Source organism: Schistocerca serialis, chromosome 7, assembly GCF_023864345.2.
Source record: "Schistocerca serialis cubense isolate TAMUIC-IGC-003099 chromosome 7, iqSchSeri2.2, whole genome shotgun sequence".
NCBI lineage: Eukaryota > Metazoa > Arthropoda > Insecta > Orthoptera > Acrididae > Schistocerca > Schistocerca serialis.
Genome location: NC_064644.1, coordinates 356735894 through 356750264, shown reverse-complemented (window position 1 = coordinate 356750264; position 14371 = coordinate 356735894). Strand labels below are relative to the sequence as shown.

At 46.7% G+C, this 14371-nt stretch overlaps 1 protein-coding gene and 1 non-coding gene across 2 annotated transcripts in view; one reads left to right on the top strand and one right to left on the bottom strand.

The window, feature by feature from the left end:
* LOC126413085 (lactase/phlorizin hydrolase-like) overlaps positions 1–14371 on the bottom strand; it is a 202511-nt gene that overhangs the window by 149049 nt on the left and 39091 nt on the right. Inside the window, exons 6-7 of the mRNA XM_050082981.1 lie at positions 8062–8156; positions 5595–5742 (exon numbers count right to left, since the gene is read on the bottom strand). Of these exons, the coding sequence (XP_049938938.1) occupies positions 5595–5742; positions 8062–8156 (243 nt within the window). The remainder of the gene's footprint in view (positions 1–5594; positions 5743–8061; positions 8157–14371) is intronic.
* Positions 7516–7589, top strand: Trnat-ugu (transfer RNA threonine (anticodon UGU)). Its single transcript has one exon. It is a non-coding gene; the product is annotated as a tRNA-Thr (tRNA).

Here is a 14371-nt window from a genome sequence, read left to right as displayed (position 1 = left end):
TAAGAACTCTGAGGACATTAAGGGAACGTGTACAATGGGCTGCCAAGTAAGAGACATGTGGAGACCAACACAGTTTCCTGTCCAACGTGAGCCCTAGAAACTTAGTTGTGTCCACGAATGGGAGAACAACGGGACCGAGATGTAAGGATGGCGGAAGGAACGCTTTATATCGCCAAAAGTTGATACAAACCGTCTTCTCTTCAGAGAACCGGAAGCCATTTGCCATGCTCCATGAGTAGAGGCTGTCTAGACAACGCTGCAGGCAGCGCTCCAGGAGGCATGTTCTCTGGGCACTGCAATAGATCGCGAAGTCATTGACAAAGAGAGAGCCGGAGACGTGAGGTGAAATGCAATCCATAATTGGATTGATCGCGATGGCAAAAAGGCCTACGCTCAAGACGGAGCCCTGAGGCACTCCGTTCTCCTGGAGGAAGACGTCGGACAATGCGGAACCCACACATACCCTAAACTTTCGATCCGTTAAAAAGGAATCAATAAAAAGGGGCAGGCGACCGCGTAGGCCCCACCTGTGCATAGTGCGGAGGATACCTCCTCTCCAACAGGTCGCATAAGCTTTCTCCAAGTCGAAAACACGGCTACCGTTTGGCGCCTTTGCAAAAAGTTGTTCATGATGAATGTCGACAAGGTCACAAGGTGGTCAACAGCGGAGCGGCGGCGACGAAAGCCGCATTGGACATTAGTAAGTAGCCGTCGAGATTCAAGAATCCAGACTAACCGAGCATTAACCATGCGCTCCATCACCTTACAGACACAGCTTGTAAGAGAAATGGGGCGGTAACTAGAAGGAAGGTGTCTATCCTTCCCGGGTTTGGGTATAGGAACAACAACAGCGTCACGCCAACGCATGGGGACTTGACCTTCGGTCCAGACGCGATTGTAGGTACGAAGAAGGAAGCTTTTGCCCGCCGGAGAAAGGTGTGCCAGCATCTGAACGTGAATGGTATCTGGCCCCGGAGCAGAGGATCGGGACAGCGCAAGCGCACGTTCGAGTTCCCGCATAGTAAAGGGGGCATTATAAGTTTCCAGATTCAGCGAGTGGAAGGAAGGTCGCCGAGCCTCTTCTGCCTCTTTCCTGGGAAGGAAGGCAGGGTGGTAATGGGCGGAGCTTGAAACCTCCGCGAAAAAGCGGCCAAAGGCGTTGGAGACAGCCACAGGATCAACAAGGACCTCATTACCTGAGGTCAGGCCTGGTACCGAGGAGTGGGCCTTAATGCCCGACAGCCGGTGCAGGCTACCCTAAACGACGGAAAAGGGAGTAAAACTGTTAAAGGAGCTGGTGAAGGAGGCCCAACAAGCTTTTTTGCTGTCTTTGATGACTCTACGGCATTGCGCTTGGAGTCGTTTGTATTCAATACAATTCGCCAACGTAGGATGGCGGCGAAAGGTGCGTAAAGCACGTCGTCGAGCACGGAGAGCGTCCCTACAAGCCTCGTTCCACCAGGGGACGGAAACGCGACGTGAAGAAGAAGTAGTACGAGGAATGGAACGTTCGGCAGCGTTGATGATAACAGCCGTGAGGTATTCGACCTGACTGTCACAACTGGGAAAATCGTGGTCCGGAAAGGTCGCCAGGGAGGAGTAAAGTCCCCAGTCAGCTTTCAGTATGTTCCAGCTCGAAGGACGTGGGGATGGGGTGTGTTGCAGGAGACGAACGACACAGGGAAAGTGGTCGCTCGAATAGGTGTCAGAAAGGACATACCACTCGAACCGACGGGCAAGAGTGGTAGAACAGATCGAGAGGTCCAAGTGGGAGTAGGTATGAGTAGAGTCCAAGAGGAAAGTCGGGGCGCCGGTATTGAGGCAGACAAGATTGAGATGGTTGAAGACATCCGCCAAGAGTGAGCCTCATTGACAGGATGCAGGAGAGCCCCAAAGGGGATGATGGGCATTGAAGTCGCCAAACAATAAGAACGGCGGGGGAAGCTGAACGATCAGGTGCATCATGTCAGCCCGACTAACAGCAGATGACGGTGGAGTGTAGATGGTACAAACTGAAAAAGTAAAAGCAGAAAGAGTAATGCGGACAGCTATTGCTTGGAGTGGGGTGGTCAATGGGATGGGATGGTAACAGACGAGCGGACAGTGCAGGCGGAGGAGCAGTTGTAATTCCTCCCGATTAGATCGAATACCTCTTATGTTCCAATGAAACAACGCCATCTCTAGTCAAAAAGTTGGGGGAACGAGACGGGGGAAGAGCTGGTCACCTCGGCGGCCGCGGAGGGCCATGTTGCGAGGGAACAACGCTACAACCGACGGGAGGCGGATCCGGTTCCATCGACTCGTCGCCAGCTGCGGCCGCTGTCCCTGGTTGTGTAGGAGGGGCAGCATCATTTGCCGACGAAAGGCCAGCTGAGCGCCTGGCAGCAGAGCGTCCCGGCGAAACTGAGGACGGCCGGGAGCAGCGACTCACGGATGGAGCGTCAGACGAAACGCGCTGGGGTGGAGAGGGGGATAGAGACTTCTTCTTGGAGGCCTTCTTGGAAGGCCGAGGAGGCACAGGGATGGTGGGCTGGACCCGAAGAAGGTCCTCACGCACGGGGTCCATTTTGGAACGCCGGACCTCGGAAGCTGGGGTCCGGAACGTTTCCCCGATGGACACCTGAGAAGAGGATCGCTTCTCAGGTGGCGTGGGGAGAGGAGGAGGAGGAAGGGTGGCCCCTGGGGCAGAGGGGGCGGGGGCCACGGGGGGGGGGGGGGGAGGATTTGGAAGGGAGGGATTTGGGAGGCGGAGGCAGAGCCCCCTGATGGGCGGAGGAGGCGGAGGGGGGACAGGATAGGGGTGAGGATACTGCGGAAGGAGTGGACACAACTGAGGCAAACGAAGTGGTCAATGGCACGGGATGGAGGCGGTTATACTTTTTCCTGGCCTCAGAATAAGAGAGCCGATCCAAAGTTTGGATTTCTTGTATCTTCTTCTCCTTCTGATATGCGGGGCAGTCTGAGGATCTAGGCGAGTGGACGCCAGGACAATTAATGCACCGAGGTGGTGGGGTGCATGTATGTTCCTCACGAAGAGGACGTCCACAATCGCCACAAAGGGGCTCAGCCTCACACCGTGACAACATGTGCCCAAAGCGCAAACACCTAAAACAGCGCATAGGAGGCGGGACATAAGGTTGCACGTCACACCGGTATCACATCACCTTTACCTTCTCTGGGAGAACGTCCCCCTTGAAGGCGAGGATAAAGGCCCCGGTGTCGATGCGATGGTCTTTGGGGCCGCGCTGGACTCGCCGGACAAAATGCACGCCTCGGCCCTCCAGGTTGGCCCTGAGCTCCTCATCAGATTGTAGCAGGAGGTCACGATGAAAAATAACCCCCTGCGTCCTATTTAGTGCCAGATGTGGGACAATGGACACTGGGATGTCCCCTAGGTGGTCGCACGCCTGGAGCGCCGGCGACTGTGTGGCGGAGGTGGTCTTGATAAGAACGGACCCTGAACGCATCTTGCTGAGAGCCTCGATTTCGCCGAAGATGTCCTCAATGTGCTGAACAAAGAACATGGGCTTGGAGGTGGCGAATGTCCCCCCATCAGTTCGAGAACAGACCAAATAGCGGGGGAAGGACTTCGCCCCAAGCCGGCGGGCCTGTCCCTCCTCCCAGGGAGTGGCCAAGGGGGAAAGGGCAGGAGAACGAGAACCAGAACCAGAGACAGTACCTTTCCTTTTGAAAGACTCGGCCGCAGAGCGACCTGATACGTGTTGACGTTTCATCTGCGAAACGTCCGCCCCGATACCACCCACTCCGACCAGGGGCTCTCCCGACGGGCGCCACCCAGCCGCAGCAAGGGCCACCTGGCAGGATGACCATTGCCGGGAGTCCTGATGCCCCAAGGAGACGGGCATCTACTCCTTGGCCGACGTGGGGAGGGTGCAGCTCAGGTATAGGCAGTACGATCCCTGTGTTGTCAGGGGGCTACAACCTAGAGGGTACATGACGACCCCACCACAACGGGCTGGCTACCGTGCTAGATTTCTGGTGCCATGGAAAGTCCATCATGATCGCTGGTGCAGATGGAGATGCACCATGGGCGTAACTTGGACAACCCATCAGGCGTTTAGGCCCAATTTGAGGAATAGTGGGTATGGTTACAACGCCGGTACAATGCTGAGTGCCAAGGTCTTAGTGCACTTAGGACCAGTGGTACACCACGTAAGGTGTCCTTCCCCAAAAGGCTCGTACTTCTGTAGAATTTTGAAAAATGGAGGTCAAACCCCCAGGGGGACCATCACATGGAAGGCCGAAACGGTTGAAACTCCTGTTAGTCGCCTCGTACGACAGGCAGGAATACCTCGGGCCTATTCTTATCCCGGACCCGCAGGGGGATATGTGTGCTGAGAACACGTAGCTTGGTGGGGACTACCAAACTGTGCTGTATAATTGAGTCAATGTTGGAAGACGAAGGAGGAATCGCGAAGAGAGTCCCACAGGTTTTAATTTTCGGTCTTCTCTTTTTCCTTATACATGCAAATGACATTACACTGAAAAGTCATCAGGAAGGATTTGCATTTTCTGCAAATTGTACTGGTATTACAATAAATCCCATTAGAGAGGAAGTAACAGAAGTAATTCTTGAGCACTTTTTCTTCAAGTAATTGCAAGAGTTTCTCCTGAAATGAACTCTTCTTAAAATCTGAGAAAAAATATTTTATACAGTTCTACACTATATTTAGAGTCATACAAGCAATCGATGTACCACATGTACAAGAATCAGTAAAAAGTGTAGAATTTTTATAATTTTTGACTTACATACTGATGAAAAGTTGAACTGTAAGATAAAAATTACTGCTACACTCAAACAATTACGTTTACCCACTTTTATTCTTCATATTGGAAACAATCAGTTCAAGAATCTCACGTATATTGTACATTTACATTCAGTAACGTCTTATGGAGTAATTTCGTGGACAAACTTGTCGCTTAGAAACGAAGTATTGATTGCAAAAGAGCGACCAGTAAAAGTTATAAATCTTCTTGACCTGCAGTGAACTTGTAGGTACCTCTGCAAGAAGTGGGACATTTTAACTGCATCTTCAGAACAAAAATATTCGCTAATAGAAATTCCTCGTAAGTAATCCACCACAATTAGAGCAGATCAGCAATATCCACACATTCAGCAGTAGAAGAAAGTAATGACCCTTATTACTCATCCTTTAAACTCTCGGTGGCTCATCAACTAGTTCAATATGCATCAACTAAAATGTATGATCTTTTTCCCAAAAACATGGAATTTGTAACAGTTGGCACAGCAAGTATTAAATCTAACCAAGTATCATTTCCTCAGGTGAAGTCCCCCTCTTCCATGATCCAGTTGTTATTTAGGAACTAATATCCTGTAAAAAAAGCTAGTGCTGCGTGTACTTGCACGAGTGTGACTCAAAAACAATCAGTTCACTAGCGCTAAATTTAGGCCAGTATGCCATGGTGGGACACGTAAACGGGCAGCATGTAACCATTAACCGAAACTGATCATCTACGCACATTCTGTGAATCTACTCATTGCATATTTTTTGGACAAAAAAATTCGTTCTAGTTATCTGTGGAACATGTAACTAGGTAATTAAGTAACTAACCCCTGATGTAGGCGACTTCGTCACTGGTGAAAGAAGGCAGCCTGGAGCGTGGCCTTCCCTCTGCGGCGCTGTTGGCGTCCACACGCTCCCGCATCACTGGAGGGTAGTCGCCCTCCTCGGTGAAGATGGGGTGAGCGTAGAGTCCAACCTGAGGAGCAAGGAGACACATGCACTATACATTACCACGTGTATTGGTGCCACAGTTTATCTACAGCTGTACTGTGCCTGGCGATCAATTCATTTTCTGGATGTATTCTGTGGGACACAACTGAAGGGTCACTACGTCACAGAGGTTTGAAATTTGGCTCAAAGGCGCCTACTGCCTTCCTCTGTAATACTGCAAAAGCGTGGATCTCTGAAACATCATCCTCGGGCTCGGAGACGCTTCAGATAGCAAGGTGCCGACACGTACTAAGAAAAAAGGCCGGAACTTAGAATTCTATGTGAGCTGTAAGGTGGGTTAACGATGTCACAATTGCACTGAATGCCACTACAATTCTGTCCACCGCCATAGTGTACGATTCACACGCTTGTCTCGCAGTCATTTGTTATTCGACACTTTATTTGAGTGGTCAAGGCTGTACGCCTGGTTGGTTAGGAAGGTGTTGAAGTTTGTGATGTCTTAAGATGGGTGTAATCCCGAAACGCATAACATGCTCTAATAAAGTTGAAGCTTGTGATGTCTGAAGATGGGTGTAATCCCGAAACGCGTAACATGTTCTAATAAAAAATTCAATTGAACATTTCATGACTATTGCCATAGTACAGCATTGGTTGCTAATTATTAAGAATAGCAAAACTAGCAAACGGAAAACCTACTCCTAGGTTGGGCTGAATTATAGTTTGAGTGATTCACTTGCATAGTCCGCAGATACGTAAAGAATAATTTGTTTCACAGTACAGAATTGCGTTACTGGTCCTGACACAAAATAGACGTTCAACCTCATATAGAAACTGTGTTGTACATCTGTAACGTCTAATTTTTACTCACATGATATCATAACTAAACGTGAATGGTATTTAAAAACTCGAGTTTAGCCATATATTAACAGTAGCTGCGGGGTTATGATCCACTATCTTCCTGAAACAAACAAATAAATAAAATATCATCACGTGTTACAGACAGTGGATTATTCAAAAAGTCTCTGTTTCTCTTTAGATACGTAACGTATCAGCATTTATGTGTAATTTGCCTTCTAAATTTGAAAAATGAGGTGGGGAGGTATCACTTGATGTGCCGCTTACGTCACCACCCTCATTAATGACGTGCCTATGGATTCTAACTCTACGATACACAGGAAATGTAGAGTTACACCAGATTCCAAAGAGCCCAGTTACGTTGGTAATCGTTGTGTTAACAAGTCGTAATGCCTTTCTCCTTAATTTTAACGTGATTGGTATTACGGAGACAAATGACAAGCTAAATGATGACTAACTGACAACCTCAGCTGCCAACGGGTGTTGTTGATATACCTCGATGTGGACAGCTGAAAATGTGAGCCCCGACCGGGACTCGAACCCGGGATCTCCTGCTTACATGGCAGACGCTCTATCTATCTGAGCCACCGAGGACACAGATGAATAGTGCGACTGCAGGGACTTATCCCTTGCACGCTTCCCGTGAGACTCACATTCCCAACTGTCCACAATTCTACATATGTATTGCACATTATAGACATTTGCCCACCCACTGTCTTCGTATATATAGTTAAAAGCTACCCAGCCATTGACCTTCGTCTGTGCGAATGCGCACAGGTTGCCCAAACTCTTACGGGAATCGCCAAAGCGTGCGCGAGTGATGAGTGGGTGGGCAAATGTCTATAAGGTACAATACATATGTAGAATTGTGGACAGTTGGGAATGTGAGTCTCACGGGAAACGTGCAAGGGATAAGTCCCTGCAGTCGCGCTATTCATCTGTGTCCTCGATGGCTCAGATGGATAGAGCGTCTGCCATGTAAGCAGGAGATCCCGGGTTCGAGTCCCGGTCGGGGCACACATTTTCAGCTGTCCACATCGAGGTATATCAACAACACCTGTCGGCAGCTGAGGTTGTCAGTTAGTCATCACCTATTCCAGGGAAAAGCTACACGGTCATCAACAGTAACTGTTCTTTCGAGAACAAGTTACTGTCTTCGTATAAATGACAAGCTTTTAAAATTCTTAGGTAGTGATATTGGTTCAGGATGATTAAAACATATTTTCAGAAGCTGGTCGATAGTTACAATGGAAATGGACTTGCGTGGAATAATGGTACGACAATGGAATGGACTTGCCATACACATGACACGTCTGAATGAGAACTTCCTTGTCTGAGGAAGAAAAAAAAATGGTGGAGTAATAGCAGCAGTTTGCTCGCCACTGACTCCCGTTCGAAAGACCAAGTCTGAAGTAACGCGGCGTCTCTGACAGGTATAGAATTAAGAGACGCTTCTCTGAGAGGACTTTTCGTTGAAAGTGAACAATACCTGGAACTGGCGGGCGCGTTCAGCTGCTTCGATGTCTTCGGTTGAGTTGCTGGCTGGTTCGTTCCAGTCGCTGTTCAGCGTGATGCCCACGTAACCTGAAATAAGAAAAATACGAAGTTTTATCGCTCAGTTCATTAATCTAGCAAATCGAATTCGACTGCCTATCGCTCCACAGCTGCGAATATCATCGTCATTCGTAGCCCGAAATTATGACTCCGATCGAAGTGGGTTACTATGATCAGTGCTTGAAAAAGAGTGCATGGCTGATACGGCTGTAATATAATCAAATACTCAGTTTAACTCTGACTTTAGTAAATACTGTTGTTGTCGTAGACGTAATGTTCAGTACTTGAAATAAAAACTTTGAGTCTACGTCGTGGTCACGTAGAAGGAGTACGAGTACCAGCTGTTGAAACAAACCATCTCGGCGTTCGTATACTATTGCCCTTGAAGTGCTAAACTGACTCTGAAAGTTAGGAGAGTCTCCGACAATCAATGACACGACGATGCAGAAGGCAATGGAAACCGTATCATTACAGGCACATAAAATTTGTTCACAATGACATGATACCTATAACTGAATAAGTAACTTGGTGATCTCTCCAACCGCAAAAGATTCAGGATTACTCACTGATTCGGGTCTTTTTTTTGGGGGGGGGGGAAGAGGGTGGAGGCGGAGGGAGGGGCAGGGAGGCAACTGGCAAGGGAAGTTAACCATGACCAAAGGATTAAAAGACCAACGAAAGGGTAACACGACATGGCAAGAGGAAAGCAAGAGTCTGAAAAGTGCCAGGATACTTCTCATCACAATCAAAAGCAACCAACACCAACAAAAATGTCTCAGTCAGAAGATGTAGAGATAAAAAAAGGGTATGAGGTTGTCTGATGTGTAATTCACTATGGAAGGGGAGATGAAAATCAATTACTGTAATAATGGAACGAATAGAAGGAGGAGTCACTGGAGTAAGCGGGTTTGATAGTAGTAATGAGAGAAATGAAAGTCTTCTAGACTTCTACAACTAATTTCAGGCAGTAAAGACGAGTAAACTGTCCCAGAATCAGGGGAGGGAAAGGTATGCTTTGAAAAGGTCTGGAAACAAGGGACAATTTCAGCTGGATTACGTCTCAAAAATGAGATCGACAGGAAGTGCAAAATGGCTAAGCAGGAATGGCTAGAGGACAAATGTAAGGATGTAGAGGCTTATCTCACTAGGGGTAAGATAGATACTGCGTACAGGAAATTTAAAGAGCCCTTTGGAGAAAAGAGAGCCACTTGTATGAATATCAAGAGCTCAGATGGAAACCCAGTTCTATGCAAAGGAGGGAAAGCAGAAAGGTGGAAGGAGTATATAGTGGGTCTATACAAGGGCGATGTTCTTGAGGACAATATTATGGAAATGGAAGACGGTGTAGATGAAGATGAAATGGAAGATATGATACTGCGTGATGAGTTTGACAGAGCACTGAAAGACCTGAGTCGCAACAAAGCTCCGGCAGTAGACATCATTCCATTAGAACTACTGGCAGCCTTGGGAGAGCCAGTCCTGACAAAACTCTACCATCTGGTGAGCAAGATGTATGAGACAGGCGAAATACCCTCAGACTTCAAGAAGAATATAATAATACCAATCCCAAAGACAGCAGGTGCGGACAGATGTGAAAACAAACGAACTACTGACCCTACGACTCATCTTAGAAGCTAGATTAAGGAAGGGCAAACCTACGTTCCTAGCGTTTGTAGACTTAGAGAAAGCTTTTGATGTTGACTGGAATACTCTCTTTCAAATTTTGAAGGTGATAGGGGTAAAATACAGGGAGCGAAAAGCTATTTACAATTTGTACAAAACCAGATGGCAGTTATAAGAGTCGAGGGACACGAAAGGGAAGCAGTGGTTGGGAAGGGAGTGAGACAGGGTTGTAGCCTCTCCCCGATGTTATTCAATCTGTATATTGAGCAAGCGGAAAAGGAAACAAAAGAAAAATTCGGAGTAGGTATTTAAATCGATGGAGAAGAAATAAAAACTTTAAGGTTCGCCGATGAAATTGTAATTCTGTCAGAGACAGCAAAGGACTTGGAAGAGCAGTTGAACAGACTGTAAAGCATGACCGGAGTTATGGTGAGACATTGGCGTCGGATGTTGTCTTTCAACATCCCTAGAGATGTCGGTCGATCACGATACACTTGCGACTTCAGGTAACCCCAAAGCCAATAATCTCACGGACTGAGGTCTGGAGACCTGGGAGGCCAAGCATGACAGAAGTGGCGGCTGAGCACACGATCATCACCAAACGAGGCGCGCAAGAGATCTTTCACGCGTCTAGAAAAACTTTTTTTTTGTTCGAAGAAAACCCTATGTCGGTCCAAGCACGTGTGTCAATTTTTACTTCTCTATCTACATTATTCCGTGGTTTATTAAGTTTTCAATTTTATACTAACTTTTTGATCACCCGGTAGATACCTGATAATGAATGCCACAACAGGCAATCCAGTGAAAGAGGAATGGACGTCTCTAGACAGGCCACTTGCAGAAGTTCGACAGACAAGTATAACTACAAAGAAGGTAACTGCAAAGGAACATACGATAACAGAAGATGTACTTTGTACTTTAAGTGATCGATGGAACAAGGAAGAACAAAATTGTTCGGGAATGGACTGGAATACAGCAATGTAAGTGACTTAAGAATGAAATACCCTGGTCTCAAACAGTTTTTTCATAGGATAACTCTGGTGCTGCTGTTCCTTCCTCTAACTGCAACGGACAGGGAAGAAACAACGGGGCTCTAGAGCTAAGAGGGGGCAGGGGGAGAGAGCAGGAGACTTGATTCTTATTGGTTCAGTGGAGGGAGAGGAGTTTTCCTCCTCTCATAACACACAAAGGGGGTGATCTCACCACGTGTTATAGACCTGCCGCTTTTTGTCGTGGCCAGAGACTGGTGGGGATCTGTGGCTGTGGAATGTGTATCACAAAATCACGAGTGCCAGCGCCGTACTCTCTTCAGCCTGCTTCTCCGTATGGACACCAGGGACTGCTACACATGTTTTTTGTGTCCTCAGTCTTCGAACTTCTTTGCTGTGGCCCAAATGGAATTCATTTCCTATGGAAAACTTTTCATCTCAGAGTAGCACTTGAAACTTATGTATATAATTATTGGCTGGATGTATTCCAGTATCTGTCTTTCTCTAATGCTTTTTTCCCTAAGGCTCCCTCTAGTACTAGGGCATGTATTCCCTTACGTCTTATGTCCTATAATCCAGTCACTTCTTCATGTAAGTGTTTTTCATGTATTTATTTCCTCGACGGTTCTGCGGAGAACCGCCTCGTTGATTACTTTATCGGTCCACTTAATTTTCAACATTCACCTGTACCACCACGTCTCAAATGCTTAGATTCTCTTCTGTTCTGATTTTACCATACTCCATGTTCAATTATCACCCAGTTCTGTGCTCCAAACGCACAGTCTCAGAAATTTCTTCCTCAATGCCTATGTTTGGTACTAACAGACTTCTCCTGGTCAGAGACGCCCTTTCTGCCAGTGGCAGTCTGCTTTTAATGTCATTCTTGTTTCGTACATCGTGGGCTACTTTGCTACATAGGTAGCAGAATTCCATAATATTGTCTGCTTTGTGATTTCCCATTTTTGTGTTAACATTCTCGCTTTTGTCATTTCCGCTACCTCACCTTGTTCATCGATTTACCCTTAGTCCATAATCTCTAGTTATCAGACCATTCCATACAACATATCCCGTAATTCTCCTACACTTTCGCTTATAGCAATGTCATTAGCGAATCTTATCATTGATGTCCTTTCACCTTGAATTCTAATCCACTCTTTAACCTTTCTTGTACTTGTATCATTGCTTCACATACCTTTTTTATAAAGTGAATTTCTCTACCATTTCCTATCCTATGCTAAGTGTTGGGCTGGTTATCAACAGCACTCTGACTCAACAGCTACAACCGAGTGAGATGGCGCAGTGGTTAACACACTGAACTCTAATTCGGGAGGACGACTGTTCAACCCCCTGTCCGGCCATCCTGATCTAAGTTTTCCGTGATTTCCCTAAATCGCTCCAAATGCCGGGATTGTTCCTTTCACAGGGCACGGCCGACTTCCTTCCCCGTCCTTCCCTAATCCGATGAGACGATGACAACGCTGTTTGGTCTCTTCCCCCAAACAACCCAACTCAAGAGCTTCAATGCAGCTTCGCGCTATCACCTCACCAATAACGTCACCTGATTTTCTAAACGGCTCAATGGGATAGCCTTAGTGTTCTGACAGATCTGTAGTCAGCCACTTTTATTGGCTGCAGCTGTCAGTTCTTAGCACTTGGAAGCTGGTAACAGAGCCAGAACTTCTTGTTGACCTTCTTACGCCCTCTCGAGTATAGGCGGCTGCAATGAAGAGCGGCGTTGTAAAGGCAGCGGCAGAGAGCTGGGACAACAGGATGTGGTCCCCCCTCGCGTTTTTAAATAAAAGTGTATTATCTCTCCTGTGGAGGCGGTAATTACTTGTAGCGTACATTTACGATTTGTGAATCTACTAGGGACAGTCTTATAGTGGTATCACAGATCCATAACACGGGGCACATTTTTTGCTGCATTTCAGAATTGTGTTACTTAATATACGTAGTATTTGTTAAAATATCATAATGTGGTACTTGTTTATCAGTGTATTTTGTTGAAATAGTCTGCTGCAGCAATGGTTCAACATTTAAAATCACACTTTACATATCTCTTGGAATAGAGGCGTGGTTATTATGGGAAAATCGGAAAACTTATAGCAAATAGCAGTGGAAGGTGGAAGTGCTTACAGTAAAAATCGCATCATTACTTTTAGTACACTGAGGCAACAACAAAAGTCGTGGGATACCTCATGGTTTCGTTATAGTGTTGTACCTCCTTTTTCCCTGTAGAGTGCAGCTACTCCACATGTCTTGGACTCAACAAGACGTTTGAAGTCCCCTGCAGAAATATTTACCCATGCTGCCTCTGCCGTCAACAATTGCGAATGTGTTGCTGGTGCAGGACTTTTGTGTATAAACTGATCTCTCCATTACGTCCCATAAATGTTCGAGGGGATTCATGCCAAGCGACCTGTGTGGCAAAATCATTCTCGTATACTGTACAGAACGTTCTTCAAACCAACCAATAATTGCGGCCTGGTAACATGGTGCGTTGTTATTCATAAATATTCCATCGTTGTTTGGGTATATGAATATCATGGATGGCTGCAAATGTCTCCAAGTAACTGAACATAACCACTTCCTATATACGGAATAAAAACAGCCACTAACTGTGGAAGTTAACAGTCAAAAGCTTTTGACCTACGTTTCAACGTATATAAATGTGTCTTCTTCAGAATTCTTCTTATGTTTTATATGCTGACTATGATGTCCTTTCAATAGGCTTAGTCATAATGGAAACAGACTATCTTAAGAACAACCATGTGGCTTGTGTGACCAGTGACGGATTGCTGGCACATTATGGTCAGCGTGTAAAACGTAATAACACTTCTGAAGAAAGCCCATTTATAAGAGTTGAAACCTGGGCGAAGAGCTTTTGACTACTACCTTCCGCAACTGAAAGCTGGTTCTATTCCATTTGCACAGTTTCTGCTGCAGCCATGCTTAAGACTCTATAACCATTTCCAGTGAATGATCGAGTCACTTGGACCAGAGGAACCAGTTCATTTTACCTAAACACAGCCCACACCATTGTGCAATCACCACTATCTCACACAGTGCCTTGATGACCACTTGGGTACATGGTTTCGTGGGGTCTGCATCCCCAGCTGGCCGGGATGGCCGTGCGGTTCCAGGCGCTACAGTCTGGACCCGAGCGACCGCTACGGTCGCAGGTTCGAATCCTGCCTCGGGCATGGATGTGTGTGATGTCCTTAGGTTAGTTAGGTTTAATTAGTTCTAAGTTCTAGGCGACTGATGACCTCAGAAGTTAAGTCGCATAGTGATCAGAGCCATTTTTTGTATCCCCACTCAAACCCTGCCATCAGGTCTTTCCAACTTAAGTCAGGACTCATTTGACCAGACCATGGTTTTCCAATATGGTTATGAGCCCAAGAGAGGCGCTGCAGTCAGTATTGTGCTGCTAGCCAAGGCACTCACGTCGGTCACCTGCTGCCCTTGCCCATTAACACCACATTTCGCAGGTCTGTCCCAAGGGATACGTTCGTCGTAAGTCCCACATTGATTTCTGCGGATATTTCAAGTCATGTTGCTTGTGTGTTAGACTGACAACTCCACGCAAACGCCGCTGCTCTTGGTCGTTAAATGAAAGCCGTAGACCACTGA